Below are 13,458 nucleotides of genomic sequence, written 5' to 3'. Positions count from 1 at the left end.
GGTAACTACAGTCATCACTGAAGCATGGCTGACGGCTACTGTAAGATGCTGCTGATTTTAAGACGCATCCTGATTTAACAGAGAATGTGCATCTTAAAATAGATGAAATAGGGAGAAATATAAATTTCCTTTCCTACTTAGTCAAACTGGAGGATACTTCCTCAGGAACAGTAAGAAGTAAGATCTGTTTTGCTAATAATGCACATTTTTACTCTTACAAATCTTTATTTATTTATTTATTTTTAGCTGTGTTGGGTCTTCGTTGCTGCACGCCAGCTTTCTCTAGTTGCGGAGAGCGGGGGCTACTCTTCGTTGCGGTGCACACGCTTTTCATTGCGGTGGCTTCTTTTGTTTCAGAGCATGGGCTCTAGGCATGGGAGCTTCAGTAGTTGTGGCACGTGAGCTCAGTAGTTGTGGCTCGTGGGCTCTAGAGCGCAGACTCAATAGTTGTGACACACGAGCTTAGCTGCTCTGCGGCATGTGGGATCTTCCTGGACCAGGTCTCGAACCCCTGTCCCCTGCATTGGCAGGTAGATTCTTAACCACTGTGCCACCAGGGAAGTCCCAACTCTTACAAATCTTTTGAGAATGGTTCAGGTGACTGATTACAGAGATTATCCCCATGGTCTAATACTTCCCAAGTTTTGATGCCAAATCCCTTTCACCATAACACATAATCTTGCAAACTCCCTTAATCGTCTAGACGTTTTGCTGTGGCATGATAAAGAAGACAATTTCAGTAAAACTTTTTTTTTTGGCTGTGTTGGGTCTTCATTGCTGCATGGGCTTTCTCTAATTGAGGTGAGCGGGGGTTACTCTTCGTTGCGGTGCACGGGCTTCTCATTGCGGTGGCTTCTCTTGTTGCAGAGCACGGGCTCTAGGCACGTGGGCTTCAGTAGTTGTGGCACGTGGACTCAGTAGTTGCAGCTCGCGGGCTCTAGAGTGCAGGCTCAGTGGTTGTGGCGCACGGGCTTAGTTGCTCCGCGGCATGTGGGATCTTCCCGGACCAGGGCTCGAACCCGTGTGCCCTGTATTGGCAGGTGGATTCTTAACCACTGGGCCACCAGGAAAGCCCTCAGTAAAACATTTTATTATAGATCATCAGATTATTAAAGAGTTGTTATGAAGTTCATTTTAAAATGGTCCTTAATATTATTCATACGTATTTATTACATATGATAAATTTTTACTTTTTCCATCTGACTGTAGACACATGCTATTTAACTTACTTTGTGTAGGAGAAAGCAGATTTCTTGATAAACAAGTTTAAGAATAATTTTTATCTTGTGTCTAGTTTGGGGAGAGAATATATATTAAAAGAAAGACTGACATTTAACTGTATCTTATCACCTCAAAAGACACAAAAACTATTTTCATGACCTAATATTTGGTTTGCATGTAAACTAATCAATTAGCTTATTCTTAGAATTTTGTATACATATAAATAAGAGGTATCAGACTAAGTTTTGCAGGTAGTTTTTTGTTTTTTTTTTCCTCAAACAACAGGTTGTCTTTATCCCTAGTTGTTAAAAAGCTAATTTAGATTAAATGGCCACCAAATATTCTTTTTACTGATTTTTCATGTACAAGAGACATCTTGATATGTGACACAAGAATTTTGGGAATTCCCTGGCGGTCCAGTGGTTAGGACTCGGCGCTTCCACTGCCGGGGCCCGGCTTCAATCCCTGGTGGGGGAACTAAGATCCCATAAGCCATGCAGCACGACCAAAAAAAAGAAAAAAGAAAAGAATTTTGATCAGGCAAATATAGCTTAAGAATCTGGTGCACAGTATCTTGAGGTGAATTTTTAGAATTATTATCATTTTAAGACTGCTTACTAGCTTGTTTTTAAATATCCATGGCCTTTTTGCTTCTTGCCTTTAAAGCAACAGATATAAAAGGTAAAAATTAAACAATACATGGAGAATAATAAAAGTAATAGGAAACTGCCAAATGGTTAAAAAACATCCTGGTTGCTAGCAATGGTCAACAGTGAGATAAGCCAGCTGAAAAACTGAGGTGGTGAATACCATCAAACTGTCTCCATCCACCTCCCCCCATGCCTTGTCTATGCATACTTGAAAGGTCTCAAATCATTTCATTTTGAAGGAAAACACACACACACACACACACATATTTATGTATCTGTGTGTATAAAACACATGTAATTGTTTATTAACTGACACAAAATAGAAATAGAAATTAACAGCTTTTGAAGACTTAAACCAACCCTCCATCCAGTACCCTAACACCTTCCAGAAACCCAGGGGCTCGCAAATCACCAGAAGGCCTGCGGGCATTTTAAACAAGGTTCAAACCATAGTCATTGCTAGGTAGTGGACCTGTAGTCCACTTTTTTCCCCTCCCCTCAAAAGGCTTTCATGGCTTAGAAAAAGCTTGTTGCCTTTTTATGTCCTTTCATACTGGTGGCTCTGGGGAGCCGAGAAGGAAGCCCTTTTCGTTACAGTTTCTTAGTGCCCTTTACCTTCTGCACCACTAGAACAGTGTACACAATGGTGTAAACATATTGGAGAAAGCTGGACTTTAAGGCCATTGTGCAAGTACTGCAGTCTAACACAAGATATTTGCACTAAGAAATAAAATGCTAATATTTGGTTGAAATTCCCATTTGTATTTGCATTTGTATGGTTGGTGCCATATAGGCATTCTCTTGAGTCTTTCTTTTTAAGCTTCACTTAGGGGCAGGTTAAAACCTTTCTCACCTAACAATCTGGAGTCTAAGGTTATATATATATATATATATATATATATACATATATATATATATATATATATATAGTGTGTATGTGTGCACATGTGCAATGCACTTAGAACACTTACAAGACAAACAAAATTCCTAAATCAATTGTATTTCAGGACCTAGAATATCCGTATCATAAACATCAGTGCACTGGTAAGAAAATAAGGCTGTACACCTTAAGTTTGAAAAGGAAAGATATTTTTCAGGTAAGCACTGTTCTTTAAAAACTATATGATTCATCTTCCTATTTTTTTCATTTATTCTTCAGAACTGTTTTTTTTTTCATTTGCTTTGTAAACAAGTATTGTGGCTTTCATATTTTTTATTTGCTTCTTAAACAAGTTGTGTGGCTATCATCTATTTTGCCCATCCCAGACTAGCCTTATTATTTTTTTTTTTTTGCGTTACGCGGGCCTCTCACTGTTGTGGCCTCTCACTGTTGTGGCCTCTCCCGTTGCGGAGCACAGGCTCCGGGCGCGCAGGCTCAGCGGCCATGGCTCACGGGCCCAGCCGCTCCGCGGCATGTGGGATCTTCCCGGACCGGGGCACGAACCCGCGTCCCCTGCATCGGCAGGCGGACTCTCAACCACTGCGCCACCAGGGAAGCCCAAAGCAAACATTTTAAATAATCTGGACATTCAGGTCTAGATAGGGAACCAGCTCCTATTTCCTTTTACTCCTCTGTTTTGTTCTTAAATCTTCATTCCTGTGGCTCTTCTTACCCTACATATCTTTAGGCTTCTCAGAGGATTTCTGCTCTGTGGAGATGCCCTTGGGGCAGCTCATGTAGATGAAGCAGAACTTCACATGCAGGAGAAAAAAAGACCTGGTGATATCAAAGAGTGAATCCTTCCAGAAGGGAGAGATGCAATGGGTCATTTTACTGCTCCAACTGTGGTTCTTCAGTCAAGTTAGACGAGACAGCTTACATATTTTCTGCTTTTTCTGGCTCTCTTCCTAGTCTTTTCTCTATTCTGAGCATGAACAAATTCTTCCATAAGAAAGAAAAAGATTCCTCAAATTCCTTAGGCAATCTCTGGAGAAATAAACCATCTCAGGAGTTTTAGGTTTGGGGAGGTGCAAGGAGTACATAAGAACATTGTTGGGAGAAGTGAATCAGTATTTCATTTTCCACTATTGACATTAATTCAGAACAGCATGATATATGGCAGTGACATGATATTTCCATTTGCTTTCCCTGGGCCACTCTTTATATTTGGAAGTTTTCAGCAAGAAATCTGACCATAAAGAATCTCTCAGGCAGTGACAACTTTCCATAGTCCTAAATCCAGCAGCTGCCTGTGGTTAGTTTTGAATAGAGGACTTGTCTACCAAAATAAATCCTTCTTTAAAACCCAGTTCACATGGTTCTGAAGAACCTAGGGGCAGGACAGGAATAAAGATGCAGACGTAGAGAATGGACTTGAGGACACGGGGAGGGGGAAGGGCAAACTGGGATGAAGTGAGAGAGTCGCATGGACATATATACACTACCAAATGTAAAATAGATAGCTAGTGGGAAGCAGCCACATAGCACAGGGAGATCAGCTCGGTGCTTTGTGACCACCTAGAGGGGTGGGATAGGGAGGGTGGGAGGGAGATGCAAGAGGGAGGAGATTTGGGGATATATGTATATGTACAGCTGCTTCACTTTGTTATAAAGCAGAAACTAACACACCATTGTAAAGCAATTATACTCCAATAAAGATGTTAAAAAAAAACAAAACCCAGTTTACTACAACATGGATGAACCTTGAAAACATTATGATAAGTGAAATAAGCCAGACATGGAAGGATAAATATCGTATGATTCCACTTATGTGAGGTTCTAGCGTAGTCAAATTCATAGAGGCAGGAAGTAGAATAGTCGCTGCTAGGGACTGAGGGGAGAGAGTAGCAGGAGTGATTGTTTAATGGGTACAGGTATTCATTCTGGGATGATGAAAAGTTCTGGAGATGGATAGTGGTGATGGCTGCACTCGATGCCACTGAAATGTACATTTGAAAATAGTTGAGGGCTTCCCTGGTGGTACAGTGGTTGAGAGTCCGCCTGCTGATGCAGGGGACACGGGTTCATGCCCAAGTCTGGAAAGTTCCCACATGCCGCGGAGCGGCTGGGCCCGTGAGCCATGGTTGCTGAGCCTGCGCGTCCGGAGCCTGTGCTCCGCAATGGGAGAGGCCACAACAGTGAGAGGCCCGCGTACCGCAAAAAAAAAAAAAAGAAAATAGTTGAAATGGTAATTTTTATGTTATATATATTTTAACACAATACAAAAAAGTAAAAACAAAACCAAAAACAGTGTAATCATCCTAAAACACTGAGGTTTTCTCTTCACTGAAGTTGCTAATGGAATCTTTTAAGGTCTGAAAAAGTAGCAGAAAGAGAAGAAAAGATGTTGGGAGATTAGAGGATGGTGGTTGTAAGTGTTGGGAATAGCCAGTATGTCTTACTTGTATAGTTTCCATAATCTAACAGTTTGCTCTGGGCTTCCCACGGACTCTGCTGTTCCCCAGGGTTTACTGTGAATGAGAGGCTCTTGCACTACATGTTATAATTAGTTTCATTAAGACAAAGGCTCTAACGCTCACCCAATGTCATCTGCCTCCTACAAAGGCATTCAGTTTGTATCCTACAGGGTTGCATGCCTAGCAAGATAGGATTTTTTCCCCTTTTCTTCTGTTGTAATCTTTTCCCTGCCCATTTCCCTCTTATCACTCTGAAAAGAAAAAAAAATGGGGAAGAGGAATCCCAGGGTAAACACTCAATATCTAACAGTTACATAGAGAGTGAACAAATATAGTAAACAGTGGAAAATGCCTATTATTCTATTTCATTACTTTTTGAGGTTTACTGGACAAACAACAATAATGAAATCAATAAGAGTAATGACAATAACTCCAACTTACAACTGTACTTTTATTCTGTAAGTGTCACCATTATTCATCAATGGAATAACATACGCTTTTGTATATGTAGTAAAAAGTAAGGGATACATAGTTTAAAAGAGATTTAAAGAATTGGTGCATGAGCTGAAGAAATTATCCAAATGCAGCACAGAAAGTCAAGGAGACTGAAAATATGAAAGAGAGGATAAGAACCATGGATGATAGAAAGACATAGTCTAATAATCTTTCATTGGAGCTCCAGAAAGAGAGAATGGAATAGAGGCAACACTCAAAAAGAAAATGGCTGATGAAAAACATGAATTCATAATTGGAAGAAGCACCATATGCAACAAGCAGGGTAAGTGAAAAAAAAATCCACGCTAGACACCTTATAGTGAAAACTGCATAGTAACAAAGGCAAAGAAAAAATTCTTTAAAACATCCAGAGAAAATGGGAGATCACCTGAAAAAAGGGAAAGACAATAAGGCTAAAAGTAAACTTCTCTACAATTTGGCTAAGAGCAATCTTCACAAGAGCAGCAATGGAAGACAAAGCTGGGGAAATGGTATCTCCAAAGTTCTGAGAGAAAATAACTGTCAATCTACAATTAAAACCTTAGCATGACTACCTTTCAACAATCAGAGTTTACCTTAAGAAACAAAAGCAGAGTTTGCCACCAACAGGCCGACACTAAAGAAAGTTCTAAAAGATTTATATCAAAAGAAAGGAAAATTATTCCAAAAGTAAGATTTATAGTGCATGAAGGAATGATGAACAGTTTTAAATTTATTTGCACTTAATGAAAGTAGCTTCAAAGTATATAAAGCAAAAATGAATAGAATTGTTCATTGTTGACAAATCAACAATATATCAAACAACTTCAATACATCTTTCCCTGATAACTTAAGCAGACAAAAATTATATAAAGACAATGTGAATAACACAATTAACAACCTTGAAGTTTTGAACATATGTAAAACCCTGTACCCAACAATTCAGGAATACACACCCTTCTTGAACACACAGGAAATAATTGAAAACACTGATCACGTACTGGGCTAGTGCTTCTAACAAAGCCAGTGCTACTTCACTATCTTTGGTGAAACACCAGGTTTTTCTCAATTTTTTGCTAGCCTTTAATTTTGAAATAATTTAAAATTTAAAGTTGCAAGAACAGTAGAAAGAACTCTTTTATATTCTTCAAACAGATTCACCAATTGCCAACATTTTGCCTCTTTGGTTTTATCATTTTATCTATCTATCTATCTATCTATCTGTCATCTATTTTTTCTGAAACAGTGGAGAGTAAGTTGCAGATACAATGACTCTTCACCCTTAAATACTTCCGCATGTATTTTCTAAGTACAAAAGCATTCTCTTACATAACAACAGTGCAATTATCAAAATCAGGAAATTTAACATCAATCCCAATAGTACTATCTAATCTACAGTCCATATTTATTTATTTATTTATTTATTTATTTATTTTTATTTTTATTTTTTTTACATCTTTATTGGAGTATAATTGCTTTACAATGGTGTGTTAGTTTCTGCTTTATAACAAAGTGAATCAGTTATACATATACATCTGTTCCCATATCCCTTCCCTCTTGCGTCTCCCTCCCTCCCACCCTCCCTATCCCACCCCTCCAGGCGGTCACAAAGCACCTAGCTGATCTCTCTGTGCTATGCGGCTGCTTCCCGCTAGCTATCTACCTTACGTTTGGTAGTGTATATATGTCCATGCCTCTCTCTCGCTTTGTCACAGCTTCCCCTTCCCCTTCCCCATATCCTCAGGTCCATTCTCTAGTAGGTCTGTGTCTTTATTCCTGTCATACCCCTAGGTTCTTCATGACATTTTTTTTCTTAAATTCCATATATATGTGTTAGTATACGGTATTTGTCTTTCTCTTTCTGACTTACTTCACTCCTACAGTCCATATTTAAATCTCACTGATTGTCCCAGTAGTGTTCTTTAGCTCCATCTCCCCCAGCATCCAATCTAGGAACATGCATTGTGCTTAGTTGGCATATCTCTTTTTAGTCTCTTTTGATCTGGAACATTTCCTCAGCTTTTCTTTGGCTTTTAAAACCTTGACTCTGTAGGGGAACGGAAAATGTCACCCCAAAATATGCCACCCTGCCATAAGAATTGTTGTGAGCTGAAGGCAACTGAGAAAAAGCAAACACCGGATGAACTCTTTGCCTCTCCCTAGCTGCCTGAAAGGAGGGCATAAAATCCCCTTATGAAGATGTCCCCCATTCCCATTCCAGGAGGGGAGAACAACCTTATCACCATATGTAGAGATGCCACCAAGAAGAATCTATGTAAACAAATCTTGCTAAGTAACCCTTATCTACCACCAGGGTGCCCCATATACATATTCACCTTCCACAATTACCACCCCTAAAGAGTCCAGAAACTCTTTTCCGGGACTTCCCTGGTGGTCCAGTGGTTAAGAATCTGCCTTCCAATGCAGAGGACATGGGTTCGAGCCCTGGTCAGGAAATTAAGATCCCACATGCCAGGGGCAACTAAGCCCGCACATTGCAACTACTGAGCCCACACACTCTAGAGCCCACGCGCCACAACTAGAGAGCCCACACACCGCAACTACTGAGCCCATGCGCTCTGGAGTCCGTGAGCTGCAACTAGAGAGAAACCTGTGCACCACAACGAAGAGCCCTCGTGCCACAATGAAGATCCCGTGTGCTGCAACTAAGACCTGACACAGCCAAATAAATAAAATAATAATAATAATAATAACAAAAGAAACCCCTTTCCTTTGTCTTGTTCCTTCTCTAAAGTGTATTGTCCTTTGTAAGAATGGTATAAAAGCCTCCAAGGCTTGCTGTTTCTTTGGGGATTTTCTCTTCTTTCCATGAAGTCACTTCCTCTGTGTCACATAAAACCCTTAACATAAAATAAAATGTGTGTGCTTTTCTCCTGTTAATCTGTCTTTTGTCAGTTTATTTCACAGACCCATCCATTGAACCTCAGGGGACAGAGGAAACTTCTTCCTTCCCTGCCACGCTTTTAAAGCGTACAGTCTAGTCACCTCGTAGAATGTTCCTTAGACTAAGTTGATCTGATGCCGCCTCACGATGTGACTCTGGTTATGCTCTTTTTCTGCAGGAAAACCACGTATATGATACTGTCTCTCCAGTGTGTCCTATTAGGGGGCACACGATGTCAGTCAGTGCCATTATCAACAATACTAACTCTAATCCCTTGATTAAGGTGATGTCTGCCAAGCCTCTCTACTATAGTTACTATTTTTTTCTTTTGTAATTAATAAGTAATTTGTAGAGAGGCACTTTGAAACTATGTAAATAAATATTTTATTCCTCATCAAACCTTCCCCTCTAGTTTAGCTATGATGCTTCTTGTTTGAACCAACTATTACTATATTGCAAAATAGTGATTTTCTAATTCCGTCATTTCTTTTCCAGTTATTATTTGGCATTCTACTGTATAAAGGAGCTTCCCTTCCTATCTATCTATTGATCCATCCATCCATCCATCCATCCATCCATCTATCTACCTTCAATATGGACTTATGTATTCTTATGTTATTCAGTGGTAGAATACATTACATTACTCTCACTATTAGGATGCTCAGAAGGTACCAGCTTTGGCCAGTGGGAGTCTCTTCAAGCTGCTTCCCACATCTTTTTACATATTCGCATCATTTTTTGATCACTTTGTTAAAAAATGTTCTGGCTTAACAAGATGTTCCTAGCTCATCTTATACTTTCCCTGACCCAGCCTCAGTATTGGCTACTTCTCCAAAAAGGCCTAATTCTTTTCAGTAGGGAATGGCATTATGAAAGCAATATCTGAGTAGCAGACCAACACTTATGTAAAATACAATAATATATTTCTTTTTTAAAAAAATGTACCTAGAAGAATCAAATGCGAATCCTCTCTGAGAGACCACACTTCATCCGAGCCCTCAAAAAAAAAAATCCCACAAATAAAATTCCAAGGATACTTAGCATATCATTGTCAAAAACAACAAAACACGCATGGAAAAAAGATACCATGTGCAAGAACCAAAAGAAACAATAAACAACAGAAACAGACTTACAAGGAAGGACCTTTGCTCTAGATATGTAAGAGCTTAGAGAGGAAATTATAAAACTTTACTAAACGGCATTAAAAATGAGCTAAACAGATGGAGAATTATACCATGTTTAAAAATTGAAAGAGGATATTACAAAGGTGTTAATTATCCTCAAAGTGTTCTATAATTTCAATGCAATTCCAATGAAAATCCCACTAGGGTTTTTCATGAAACTTGAAAGACTGAGTGTAAAATTTATATGGAGAATCAAAGGGGAAAAATAGGCAAGATACTCCTGAGGAAGAAGATGAAGTAAGTGGTGAGACTTGTCCTAGCAGATATCAAGTATTATTATAATGGTATAGAAATTCATACAGTAGGATGTTGGTACAGGGACAGATAAATTGACCCCAGTAGAACAGAGTAGAGAGCTCAAAACAGACCTATGCATTTATAGAAACCTGATATATGAGAGATTTGGCATGCAGATTGCTGAAGAAATTAGGGTGAGACCACTGGGTTAGCATAGAAAAAGTCAATTTCCAATGTATTAAGTATTTAAAGTGAAAGGAAAAATTTTACAACTTTTAAAAGAATGTATTGGGGGCTTCCCTGGTGGCGCAGTGGTTGAGAGTCCGCCTGCCGTTGCAGGGGACACGGGTTCGTGCCCCGGGTCAGGAGGATCCCATATGCTGCGGAGCGGCTGGGCCCGTGAGCCATGGCCGCTGAGCCTGTGCGTCCGGAACCTGTGCTCCGCAATGGGAGAGGCCACAACAGTGAGAGGCCCGCATACCGCAAAAAAAAAAAAAGATTGTATTGGATATCATTTTGACCTCAAGGAGGGAAGGACTTTTTAAACAAGAAATAAAAGGGCTAACCATAAAGGAAAAGACTGATAAAGTCAGCAGTATTAAAATTAAGAAATTTTGTTTAAAAAGACAACATAAAGATATGAAAACATAAGCCATGAACTGGGGAGCCTGCTTGTAGCACTCATAACTGATAAAAGATTAGTATCCAGAGTATAAGAACTCCTATAAATTAATAAAGAAAGAAAGGGAGGAAGGGAGAGAAAAGGAGAGACAGACAGAGACATAGAGACCAAAAGAAAATAAACAAAAGACACACAGAGGTATTTCATAGGAGAAAAAACACAAATGGCAAATAATCCATGAAAAGACATCCAATGTCATTAGTAATTAAGGAAATGCAAATTTGATCACAACATGCTACCATTCTACCCACTAACTTAGCAAAAATTAAGAAATCTGATCTTATGAAGTTAGTGCAGATGTGGATAAGGGACTATGATACACTGCTGATGCATAAATTGTTACAACCACTTGGAGAACAATTTGACACTATTTCATGAAGTTGAACATTCATATACCCTGTGACACAGCAAATCTACACTTAAGTAAGTACTCTAGACATATCCTTAAATATAAGTACCAAGTATATTCAAAATAGCAAAAAGAAATAAAACAAAAGGCAAACTAAATAACTGAAATGTTCATCAACAGAAAATAAAGTATAGCCACATAGATCAACATAGATGAACCTTAGAAACACACTGAGTTAAAAAAAAAAACCAAGTCACAGAAGACTAAAAACAATGTAATATCATTTTAATAAAAACTCAAAAGCAAGTAAAATAAAATATTTTAAAAATACATAAAAATGTAAACAATATTAATTTTATAAAAGGTAAGGGAATGACAACAAGAAAAAAAAATTCAGGGTAGAAACCCCTCTGGTGGAGGGGCAGGCTGATGGGAAAGGGACCCGAGTGGATGTGACGGTACTGATGATGTTTCTGGTTGTTACGTCAGGGGCTCGTGGAGTTCACTTTACTATGCTTTTAATCGACATCCGTTTTCTCAATCTTGACACAATTGACATTTGGGGCTGGATACATCTGTGTCATAGGGGGCTGTGCATTATAAGATACTTAGTAGCATCCTTGGCCTCTACCGACTAGATGCCAGGAGCAACCCACCACCACCCAGCTGTGACAATAAATGTCTCCAAACACTGCATGGGCCCTGGGAAGCAAAATTGATCCTGGTTAAGAATCACTGATGTGCATATTTATATATTTTGAATGTTTTAAATGTTCTATAATAAAACAAAGTTTAAAAGTGACGAGAAGAAGTTTCACTGTCTGTGAAGCACAGCTAGGAAGTGATCATTAAGAGCTGAGAAAGCCAGAGCCTGCTGAAGGCCTTTGAAGTCACAGTGCAGAGCAGTGACAGCTGATAGTTTCAGGGGGGTTTGACTAGCAGGTGTTATTTCAAGAAGTGCGACTGGGTGTCAGGAAATCAATGACTCCAGATACACTGGAGGAAATTCTCTTCAACTTTCCTCAATTCTTTGGGAAATTCAAAAGCTTAGTTTAGCCTTTTAGTGTTTTTTTTTTTTTTAAACAGGGCCTTCTGTTTATATAAGACCATCTAAGGAGTTGAAGGAAGCCCATACATTTTGTTTCCTTTGAGGAGGTGGCTGTGACTGCAAATTTACCACACAGATGACTGGGATATTTCCAGGGATCAGAGCCAGGTTACATAACACCACTGCTCTAGGATGATGAGTGGCTGAGAGCCCATTCTCACCACTGCACCCGGTTAATCCAAGAGCCTCTACAACAGTGTGGCTCTACTTGATAGCATCTATCTGGTTCTTACATTTGCACTACAGTCCCCTTTAACCCCTCATGGGGAGAGTTTATTACCCTTATTTTAAAAACAAAGAAGCATAGACACAAAGAGGATACATGGCTTTTTTGAAGATAACGAAATCCAGAGTAACTGATTAGAAATATTGGCATGAAAATCAGGTCTACCGAGTCTTGGTATTTATGGTTTTTTCACCAGGCTCTGAATGGTGTTTGGGCATGTGCAGACAGGGGTGTGTGTGTGTGTGTATCTGTGGTTTGGGAGTGTATGTATGTTTCCCTGAGGACAAGGGAGAAGACAAAGGATTGAAGAGAAGAGCTAGAAGGAGGGGCATTGTAAAAATCAAATGAGATATGTATTTGAAAGTACTTTCTATTTCTGTATACAAATGTGATTGTCATTATTAAAATGATTATCTAAAATGTAATACAGGTAATAAAACAACCTTCACGGGTCGGATGACTCACATTTTCTTGGCACTAGCTCTTACCATATGTCCAGTTCAGAGGAATATTCAGTGGCTCCCAGCAAGGCATCAGGAGGGCGGTACCAGAGAGTCACAACTTCTGAAGAGTATGTCTGGCTGGGAATGGACTTGGCCCGAGCAAGACCTGACCAAAGGGGGAAAGCACAGAACTCACTGTCCTGAGACCTTCTGGAGAGCCACAGTGATACAGTCTGCCAAGGAGAGTATAATTGGCAGAGTAAACAATATTTAAAAAATAATACACAAACTTTGGTGCTTTTAATAGAGCTACTCAACTATCTTGATTCTTGCGTACCTCTTCATCAAATGAATTTCTCAGAATTTGGGCTACTTTGCAGCTAGATGTGGGCTTCCTGGCAGCTAAGTGTAGCAAGGCAACTAAATTTTTGCCTATTTGATATGAATAGAAGTGATGTGCGAACTTCATGGAGGGGTTAAGTGTTGGTCTCTTTTCTCCTTCCTCCAGGCTGTAGTGAGGCGGAAGTGGCTGCCATCTTGAAATAGGCCGTGGGGCAATACCTAGGGGTGGTGGGGCCTCATGACAGAAGGAGAGTGGACCAATACACCATGGAGCCACTAC

General features: G+C 39.5%; 1 protein-coding gene across 4 annotated transcripts in view; it reads right to left on the bottom strand.

Annotated features, from left to right (window-relative positions):
* The window catches only part of CDK15 (cyclin dependent kinase 15), a gene marked incomplete at both ends in the record, with an annotated part of 86,485 nt that overhangs the window by 39,375 nt on the left and 33,652 nt on the right, over nucleotides 1–13,458 (bottom strand). For all 4 annotated transcript variants that reach the window (XM_081242541.1, XM_081242542.1, XM_081242543.1 and 1 more), the window contains one exon: nucleotides 12,882–13,002. In XM_081242541.1, coding sequence (XP_081098667.1) covers nucleotides 12,882–13,002 — 121 coding nt within the window. The remainder of the gene's footprint in view (nucleotides 1–12,881; nucleotides 13,003–13,458) is intronic.

Source organism: Mesoplodon bidens (assembly GCF_964165515.1).
Source record: "Mesoplodon bidens genome assembly, chromosome: 8".
NCBI classification, from domain to species: domain Eukaryota; kingdom Metazoa; phylum Chordata; class Mammalia; order Artiodactyla; family Ziphiidae; genus Mesoplodon; species Mesoplodon bidens.
This window is presented reverse-complemented; position numbering and strand designations above follow the sequence as displayed.